This window comes from Panicum virgatum, chromosome 8N (assembly GCF_016808335.1).
Source record: "Panicum virgatum strain AP13 chromosome 8N, P.virgatum_v5, whole genome shotgun sequence".
In the NCBI taxonomy this organism is placed as follows: domain Eukaryota; kingdom Viridiplantae; phylum Streptophyta; class Magnoliopsida; order Poales; family Poaceae; genus Panicum; species Panicum virgatum.
In genome coordinates this window covers 7,406,372-7,417,152 of record NC_053152.1, presented here as the reverse complement: position 1 = coordinate 7,417,152, position 10,781 = coordinate 7,406,372, and the positions used below count along the sequence as shown (strand labels likewise).

Below are 10,781 nucleotides of genomic sequence, written 5' to 3'. Positions count from 1 at the left end.
TTGGATCTAATCGAGGGATGCGGGGGTAAAAAGACAGAAGGAGAATCAGCAGATTCCCGTTGTGCGGACAAGAAGATGAAGGGTTGAGGGCAAAGAAGAGTTTTACCCAGTTGTACGGGGTAAGCCATGTGCACGGGGTACGAGGAATGGCTTTGAATGCTGGTTGGAGTAATTTCGGAACAAAATAAATTATTCCGAAATTAGGGGGCATGTATTGACACCGTTTTTTGACACGTGTCAAGGAAGTTGATTTTTGTGAAGGGAAGGTGGCCAATTTGAAAGAAACCAAAATATGCACAGGGTTGGAATTGGCCGATGGAGCCCGTCCGATGGGCCAGAGGAATATTCTGCGAAGATGCTGATCCGCTAGCTCTGGTGCTCGGCCGATGGAGAGTTGCCGATGAAGTCAAGAAAGGAGAAGAGGATCCGGACTCTACGAAAATCTTGATGATTCGGTTGTAATATTTTAAGTAGTTTATCTTTTAAATAGTCTTTTCTTTAGGGTCAAGTAATGTTTGCCGTAATCGGCTAGGACTTGATAGCGCTAGGCTATAAATATGAGTTGTAAGGGACCGGAAAAACTTGATACACATCCAATACAACAAACTTTACAATTCCTTTGCTCTTCTTTTTTCGACGAGTTCTTTGGAGTTGATCAAGGACAACTCACATTCGAGCGACTTGATTTGCTGGTGAGTTTTCGTTTTACCGAGTATATTTGAGCTTTAGCTACCGGGCGCATCGCTGTAGCTTCGTTCAAATCTATTCAAAAGTTATCGAGTTCATCTAGGCTTTGAGTTCAAAAGTTATCGAGTTCATCTGGAATGTGCCACCAGATGTGCGGGAGTTCTTTCAGCGTGACATTGAGAGGGCTAAAAAGGCAACTACTGACCGGGCTCAAGAGAGGTTGAGACGGCAGAAGTTTGCAGCAGAGGGAAACTATCCCGGTGATGAAGAAGATGAGGAGGCTCAGCTGCAGCGTGCCATGGATCTATCGAGAGCGGAAGCCAAGTTCCGACGGGGGGGGGGGGGGGTGGAACAGAGAGGAGGTGCATACGAGCATGGAGGGGGTAGTGGTTCGATGAGGGGGAATCATATGCAGAGGATGTTTCGACGGGCAACTTCGCAGAGGGAGAGTCCTGCGGTGGAAGACTATAACTTGGCAGCCGGTGGGAGAAGAGGAATGACTCAACCAAGGATTGATACAGGCTCCTGGACGCATAAGGGTAGGAATGCAAAGGAAGCTATTGGTAAAGCTTGGTCAAATTTTTTCCATATTGCGGGAGTACCTGGAAGACAGGCTGACAGTCCATACTTTGTCATCGTGGTCAGGGAGACACAGAAGTGGGGTAAGTTTTCTTTCATTGGAATGACATCTATGAGCTTACATTCCTGTATCTCATGATTTTCATATGGTTGCAGGTGAAGGTATCACATCACCCACTGGACGGGATATTGATGGCAAGTACCTTGACCAGAACGAGCAAGACTTGAAGACGAGGTACGTAAAGTTTCAGAAAGACTGGCCCTTATTTGGCATGATGTTGATGTGTGATTCATGGACTGGCCCGACGAGGATGAGTGTCATCAACTTTCTGATATATTGCAATGGGGTCATGTGGTTCCACAAGTCTATTGATGCGAGTGGAAGAACTCAAGATGCCACATATTTGCTCGAGGTAGTCCCTAAACATGTACCATTGACATTGAGTATGTTTTGATATGTTACTAAAGAATCTGCATTTGTTGGCAGGAGATTCGATAAACATGGACCGGAGCATGTCGTGCACGTAGTCACTGAGAACGGCTCGAACTACAAGAAAGTATACAAGGAACTAAGAGATGTGTATGAACACATTGCTTAGACACCTTGTCTAGCACACACCGTCAATTTGATGTTGAAGGATATAACTCAAAGGCCCGAACATGCTATTACGATCAAGCAGTGCAAGCGAATTTCAAATTGGTTACACAATCATGGTCAGTTGAATACAATGATGAGGAACGCAATCGGTGGTGAGTTGGTCAAGTGGAATGCCACTCAATTTGGAACCAACTACATATTCCTAGAGAGCATCTATCGGAAACGTGATCGTTTCATGCAGTGGATTTCATCTAATGAGTTTTTACAAAGCAAATGGGCGGATACCGAAGATGGTAGATTTACTCATGCCAGGTTTTCAAGTATGGAGTGGTGGGATGGATTGAAATATATCATCGACACAGTTCAACCAATATACAAATTCCTTTGCTTCGCTGATCAGGACAAGCGGCCCAACATGTGCGAACTCGTGATGGCCTACCAGACTACGAGACGGGAGCTGTAGTCTTTCTTTGGAACAAATGTTTCCACTCTGACGGAGTATCTCAACGTTGTGGACGGGAGGTTGCCTGACGTGTTCATAGGCACGTATGTGGGTCCAGGTAAGACTATACGAGTCATCTATTTTTAAGCTCTATTGACCTTATGCTTATTTGAAGTGATTTATATTTTGCAGCTGCTGTCCTAAATCCGAGGTATGCATATACGATGGATCCAACTCAAGAAATATTTTGTGCACTCAAGGATACAATTCAGCGCATGATGGATCTCCAGAGCGCCGTGCAGGCATTACAGGAGCTTGACCTGTTTCGGCAGAAGGTTCGCGAGTTTGGCGGTGAAATGGCAATAAAAATGGTGATGGACCCAAGGACATCCACATGTAAGAGTTATTCCATACGACATTGTTTTTTGCTCTATTTGAATATATTGCTTACATACTCGGTTGCACATGCAGTGTCCTGGTGGATGATATTCGGATCAAGCACTCCAAAGCTGCAGTACCTTGCCATGCAGCTTGTTTCACAATGTTGTTCGTCCAGTGGATGCGAGCAGAACTAGAGTACTTTTGCCTTACTGCATACAAAGGTTCGCAATCGGTTGTCGCACAAGAAACTTAACAAGCTTGTCTATGTCAACTACAACCTTCGTCTGTGATTTGAGGAGGTCTCCGGCTCACCGATGCGTGAAGAAGGTGATTTCATTGACCAGCTGGCCCATCTTTCATTCTATGATGAGAATAATCTGGTGCGGGAATGGATGGAATATGGTAGATCTAACCGGGCTCCAGTTCTGGAAGAGGATGATGATGACAGAGACGTCCATCTCCCATCCCATATTATCAGAGATCAAATAAACCTCTCAGATCTACATGAGGCTACGGGGGATGATTGTATCAACGATTGGGCACGTAAACATATGGGTGACACTCACCTAGGGAAGTGGAAGTTCCAGAAGGGGCCTACGAAGGCTGACCCGAAGTGTCAAAAAGGAAAAGGCAAAGCAGCAACAAAACCAGTGAGCAGCGACACCGAGACTGATGATGGCGAAGGTGAGCATAGTCCACCGTATCAAGAGACCAAGGATAGCAGCTCGTCTGATGATGGTGATAATAGTGATGGTGCTGATGCTGGTGGTGGTGGTAGTGGTGGTGGGGGTGGTGGTGGTGGTGGTGGTGGTGGTAGTGGTGGTGGTGGTGGTAGTGGTGGTGGTGGTGGTGGTGGTGGTGGTCGTGGTGGTGTTGGTGGTGTTCGTTTCACATGTATACATTGCACCTACATATGCACACATATTTCTCACTATGAGTACTAATTATGATATATGGTTGATTGCAGGGGAGACTCAGTTCACACATGCTACTCAGGACACCGACCATGGAGCACCGCAATCGCAGAGGAGAACAATTGGACCGACGGACTACGACACTCCACAGTACTCTTCTTCCTCCTACAGCGATACCTCGCAGTCTTTTCACTATCTCATACCTGACATCAGCGAGATGGGTGTACGAATGGGACGCCAATTGTTCACACATGCTACTCAGGACACCGACCATGCAGCCATCGACGAGATGGGTCTACGAATGGGAAGACCCCGATTTTTACACTATGTTAGTTCAGGAATGGAAGACAACATCGGCGTGGACGGGCCAAACTTGGCAACACTACAAGGCTGAGCTGCTTAGAGTGTGAGGTATCACTGTGATGTCCACCGCCGAATAGCAAACTGTGTCCCAAATGGGGGTCTTCCCGTTCCTACGTTGAACTTTTATTTATGTGTATCAATGTATGGATGATAATGACTATGGTATTTGTATGCACACTTATGACTACGGTATTTGTATGCACGCTTATTACTATTGTATTTGTATGCATGATTATAAATTATTGTTTTGGTGTGGTCTTTAACTTTAATATGTGCATAGCTCATGCCAAAATTCCCATTTATTTCACACCCAGGAACCACTTTACAACCGTCAGATTTTTTTGTTTAAACAACCGGAAACCGGTCAAACCAGACCGGTATACCGGTCTAACTGGTCGGCTTACTGATAACAACCGGTTGAACAGAGGTTTTTGATTTGGATTTTGAATTTGTCCGGTTTTTACCGGTAATCTGTCAAACCAGACCGGTTTACCGCTACCGGTGGGCGGCGGTTTGATCCCACCGGTCGGTAAAAAAAACCCTTATCGCAGCTGCATAGCCACAGCTGTACAGCTGCTCGCCTCTGCATACGAGGCTAAAAATAAATGGCCTAAAGTCATTTACTCGGTGGCCCAAAGTCCACTGAAATATCCAAATAACACGGCCCGAAGCCCGTGGAAATTTAGTGGCTTAAAGCCCACTATATTTACTTTTTATGTTATTATTTCATTCATTTTATATTTATGCATTTATTTCCTGCCTAATTATTTATTGCAAACAATATAGTGGCCTGAAGTCCAGATCGATACACGGCTCGATGCCCGTGCAGCAGTAGTGGCCCGAAGTCCACTACAATACTTAAATGACACGGCCTGAAGTCCGTGGATCTTTAGTGGCCCGAAGTCCACTTTATTTAATTCAATTTATTTTCTCGCATCTATTAAAATTTTGCAAATTTAAATTCTTCCAATTTATATATTATACGTTTAATTGCAATATAATTCTGAAGATTACAACTGGGAAATTGTATACTCTCGAAGACTATGCATAAGTCATAATCCTAAAGATTATGCACCGACAATAACTCTATACATCTACTATACAGATGTCGGACATCGCTAAGAAGGAAAGAGGTGATCATTGTGGGAAAGAGCAAAATTGCTACAGATGCCGAGCCAAATGGGCATTGGTCCCGAAACTGCCGCACCCCCAAAACACCTCGTTGACCTTTACCAGCTGAGAAAGAATGAAAGAAAAAGGTCAATATGAGTCCCACCTCGCCACTGAGCCGGAAGCTCAGAAGCACGATGACACCAGCGGGCGTGAAGCTCAAAAACGTGCCGACATAAAGATCGACGCGAACAGTGGAGACGTCCAAATGGACGACGATGAGGATGACCTTCTTGATGACTTTGATATTTTGGGGGAACCTGCAGTAATCACCAAAATATCATGCGAAGTCCACAAATGTTAGTCGGTAATATTTGGACATACATGCTCCTGAACAGCATTTGACTAACGTATGGTCCAAATTTTTATTTCCCGGTAGCAAGGTAATAAAGTCTTGCCTTTATGATTGTCTTATGTTAAATTCATATTTATTGTATTTAATAGAATCATTGGGAGCCCTATGGCTGAAGCGGAGATCTGTCTGGTAGGCAGTGGCACTACTAATATGATACTAAGGGAAACCACATATTTCCAAACGTTGACAAAGAGAAATTGAAATATTATGACCATTGCCGGAAGCAATGCTCATAAATTGAAATATTATGACCATTGCCGGAAGCAATGCTCATATTGTGGGCACTGGAAGTGTCACACTGGTTCTCCCTATGGGTACTAGAATCTTTGTGAAGGATGCATTATTGTATCCTGACTCAAAACGTACCCTTTCGAGCTTCAAAGACATCCGTGCGAACGGTTTCCATGTAGAAACCGAGATTGAGCAATGTTCTGATTACCTGCTAATCACTAAATTCGACTGATACCAGAAGCAAGTAGTGGAAAAACTCCCTTCTTCGCCATCAGGATTGTACTATATGTACATAAAACTCAGTGAAGGATATGTTGCAATGAAAACCATATTCCGAAATGCGAAATCGTTTCGAATATGGCATGACCGATTGGGTCATCCTGGGTTGAGCATGATGAGGAGAATCATCAATAATTCTGCTGGCCATGATGTTAGAGACTTCCCTAATCCTAGAGATTTAATTTGCACTACATGTGCAAAGGGGAAGCTAATCACTAGACCATCCATCCTGAAGATTAGGGATGAGTTGCCTGTGTTCCTGCAAAGGATACCTATTCAACCCCTGTCGAGCCCGTTTAGGCATTTCATGGTACTAATTGATGCATCTACCAGATAGTGCTATGTGGACTTGTTGTCCACTAAAAACCAAGCTCATTGCCCAAATAATCAAGCTAAAGGCGAGTTTCCCTGATAACCACATTCAGTCCATTCAGATAGATAATGCTGGTGAGTTCCAGTCAAAAGCCTTTGATGATTATTGCTTAGCCATGGGCATCAAGGTAGAGCATTCAGTACCACATGTCCACACACAAAACAGTCTAGCTGAATCCTTGATCAAGAGGATCAAGTGGATTGCATGGCTGTTGTTGCAGAATTGTAAGCTGCCAACCAGTTGTTGGGGCCATGCAATGTTGCATGCTGCAGCACTAATTCAACTCCGGACAACTGCATATCATGAAACATCCCCCTTACAGTTGGTGCGTGGAAAAGGACTAAGTATTTCCCATCTGCGTATATTTGGCAGTGCAGTATACGTGCCAATACCACCACCACAACATACATCAATGGTACCCCACAAGAAGTTGGAGATCTATGTTGGTTATGAGACTCCATCCAAAATCAAATATTTAGAGCATATGACTGGGGATCTTCATACGGCTTGATACGCTGATTGTGTCTTCGATGAAGACCATTTCCCAGCATTAGGGGGAGATAGACATCCAGAAGAATGTCGTGAAATTGAATGGAATGCATCGGGGTTGCAATCCTTAGATCCAAGCACCAGTGAGTCTGAACTGGAAGTTCAAAGGATCATACATTTGCAAAATCTTGCAAATGAGCTGCCACATGCCTTCACTAATCATAAGAAAGTGACAAGGTTGATACCTGCAGTAAATGCGCCGGAGAAAGTTCAGATACCCCTCATGGCTACCAACTCTACAGTCTCCGCCCCTAATCCTAGGAAGAGGGGGAGTTCTCTGAGCACTCAGGACAAGGTCCCGTGGAGACGTCCGCAGAGGCGAGTACTTGATCCACTTGCATCACTTAAAGAATCAGTTGAAGAAGCTCAACCTGAAGTTGAAAACGCCCCTAACGTGGTGGCTCGACCTGGAGTCGAGTTGGTCCCTGAAGGACCCCATCCTGAAGATGGAAACCACCATGCGTCGTGCGCTCAATATCGTATTGGTGGATCGGAACGCCCCAGCTCGATCGTTATGGGAAATCACGATGAGCGGGAGGATGATCATGAGAAGATCGCCACTAATTATGTATAATCAGGAGAGTCATACAATAGAAAGACCACTAATGTCGACATAAATTTTGCCTCAAAAAATGCTGATTCAATGGATCCGGATCCAGAACAAAAGTCCATAATAGAGTGCTAGAAGCGCTTTGACTGGGACAAATGGAAAGCAGCAATTGAGGCAGAATTGCACTCGCTTTCTCAAAGAGAGGTTTTTGGACCTGTAGTCTGAACACCTCCAAAAGTCATCCCTGTAGGATGCAAATGGGTCTTCCTCCGGAAGAGGAATGAACTTGGTGTGGTGGTAAGATACAAAGCGAGGCTGGTGGCACAAGGGTTCACGCAGAGACCCGGCATCGATTATGATGAGACTTACTCTCTTGTTATGAGTGGCATAACGTTCCGATATCTCATATCTATGGCAGCCAACTTGAATTTAAAAATGCAGTTGATGGATGTTGTGACCGCATATTTATATGGGTCACTTGATTCGAAAATTTATATGAGAGTTCCTGAAGGACAAATCGCAACATGTTCAGCGTCCGTCTGCAGCAGTCGTTGTATGGGTTGAAACAGTCTGGAATGATGTGGTTCAACCATTTGAGTAACTTTCTCCTGAAGAGAGGTTACACAAACAATATTGATTGTCCCTGTTTGTTCATCAAGAAATCCACTGATGGATTCTGCATCATCTCATTTTATGTTGATGATTTGAATATCATCAGGACCACAAGGGACATTGAGGAAGCATCAGCTTACCTCAAGATGGATTTTGAGATGAAGATTTGAGTAAAACCAAATTTTGTTTGGGCCTGCAGCTCAAACACCTCCTTAAAGGAGTGTTTGTACACCAGTCCACCTACACAAAGAGGGTAGTTGAAAAGTTTAATATAGACAAGTGCCACCCTCTGAAAACCCCCATGGTCGTTCGATCCTTGGAAGCGGGTAAAGATCTATTCTGACCCAAGGAAGAGGATGAGAAGGCTTTGGGACCTGAAGTCCCATACCTAAAAGTACCATGACTATAATTGGCCAAGGGGGAGTGTTATGAATCAAAGTCCAAAAGCAATGTGAATTCCTTGACTTTGATGGTGGCCAATTAATGAGGATAGGGGGAGAAGTTCAAGTTTTCATACACTATACATTTGTATTCATATGAGACTCTCCATCTATAAATAGGAGGTCTCATCCTGTCATCCATCACTTGTAACTATTGAAAAGTGAAAGCAATACAAGGAATTCCTCCTCTCTACATCAGTGTCCTTCCTAGTGTTCTTGGTAGTGTGTGTTTGTGTGCAACAAATATCTGATTTCTTAACATGTTTGAGTCAAGGACGATGGCGATGCTAGCATGCTGCACGCATTGACCTCACGGACGGGCTGAGGTGGGCCGATGGAGAAGCAACTAGAAAAGGAAACAAAAGATGGGCCGGCGGAGGAAAATAAATAACAAGGGAAAGTGGGCTGGCGGAGGAAAAAAAACAAGGGGAGAAAAGAAAAGGAAGAAAAGAGGGGAAAGAATAAAGAAAATAAAATTAATTCTTTTCTTCAGCTAGGAAGAAGAAATAAGCTCTGTTAATTTTATCCAAAAACTATAAGAGAAAAATTTCCACAGAATAAATAGAACACAAGAAGCTCCAATAAAATAGTTAGAGCTCGTGAAAAAGAGTCTAGATGTTTTCAAGGAATGCAATTGCTCTAGAAAGTTGAGAATAAAAGCAAGTAAAATCTGGATAATTCTCAAAAGGTCTAGATGGTCACATCCCAAAATTGAAATTTTGGAGTGTGACAATTATAAGCATATTCAAAGAATGAACCATCCTCAAAATTGACGAAGTTGATGAATTGTTTAATAAAATGTTTGGTTAGAGAATATCTATGTCTACATTTCGAACTAATTTATTTATCTGTTCTCACAATTTGCATATTTTTCATCCTTTTAGATTTTTTTAAAAGATATTGTGATGTCTTGATGAACTTGCATTTAGGAACCATGTGATCTGATGAATTTGGATGAGTTCACATACCATTATTTCTTAAATATTTTTTTATTACACTCCATTCTTATGAATTAGTATCTCTAGTGCACCTTCCTACTACTATAGATTGTCTTAGAACATGTTGTATATATTTTTCTCTTTGCTTGGCAGATAAATCTTTTTTTCTTTTATTAGTATATAACTATTTTAACCTGTTCTCTTTCCATCAAAATTCTCTAATAGATAGTTGGATTGAATCATAGTATTTCGAATTATTTTCCAATATTTTCACAAAGAAAATCATAACAAAGAATTTTTTTAGATTATGGTAAAAGTTCCGGCCTTGATCATTCACATGCGAATGACTACAACCAAAAGAGTTATAAGAGTTATTAGACTCACCTCGACGAGGGATTTCACAAATGCATGAAAAAATATATAATAAATAAAGTAACCCACAAAACTAAGCTTCAGGCTTCTTCTTCATTCAGACTTCAATCTTGCACTGTCTTCCCACGTAGCAGTCTGTCACATCACTCGCCTACTTACAAACTTGAAGTCCAGATGCTCTATTGCTTGCCCTTTTCCCATAGACCTCTATCTGCGACATCACCTCCAGGGAGGGGATGACATCAAACAATGTCACCAATGCCGACACCAGCGCTATACCGGACAATGATGTCCTCAAATGGTTTCCCGTAACACCTGACATTCAGGAAGCTACATGTACGATAGCACATCAACAAAGCCATTCTGGCTGGCATGACGCAATCTGAGATTTCTCCCTGTGCTCTCCAAGCCAAGGCCGCACGCCAGCACAAGAAGGTCAGCCACCGATGAAGCCGTCGCCGGCGAAACCCCCGAGCAACCATGCACCAGCAGTCTGACCCACGCACTGGCCGCCCGGCCGAGGCTGGATCCGGCCCCATCAGTCGTGGATCCAGCGTTGCCACCACCGGGCCGGGGGGGGGGGCTCGACACGAAGGAGGAGGCAAGGTGCTGCCTAGCGGATGCATAGACGCCCTCCGCAAGTCCCGCTGCAGCACGTCAGGGGGAAGGCCAGCGATGGGATGGGTTAGATCTACCAGACCCAAAAGAAAAAAAGGAGGGAGGCGCATGTGAGAACAGGCCCGCCACCGCCATCCTCGCACCTAACCAGACTTCTGGTGACTGCTCCGATTGCGGTGTTGGTCTGCGAGGAAGAAAGGAGGTGGAGCCAGCTGGGGGCTCGGACCCACACCTAAGGACGAACGGGGGGGGCATAACAAAGAAATATCAGGCTAACATTTTGAGGCTGGTGGCATGCAGAGAAAAGGTTACAATATTTGGTGACAACAG

General features: G+C 43.9%; 1 protein-coding gene across 1 annotated transcript; it reads left to right on the top strand.

The window, feature by feature from the left end:
* The first annotated feature begins 3,072 nt into the window (after positions 1 to 3,072).
* LOC120684729 lies at positions 3,073 to 8,253 on the top strand. The gene is made up of 3 exons (XM_039966617.1): positions 3,073 to 3,371; positions 3,655 to 3,824; positions 8,131 to 8,253. The coding sequence occupies exons 1-3, from the start codon at positions 3,080 to 3,082 to the stop codon at positions 8,251 to 8,253; spliced, it is 585 nt and encodes a 194-aa protein (XP_039822551.1). The 5' UTR covers positions 3,073 to 3,079.
* The last annotated feature ends 2,528 nt before the right edge of the window (positions 8,254 to 10,781 follow it).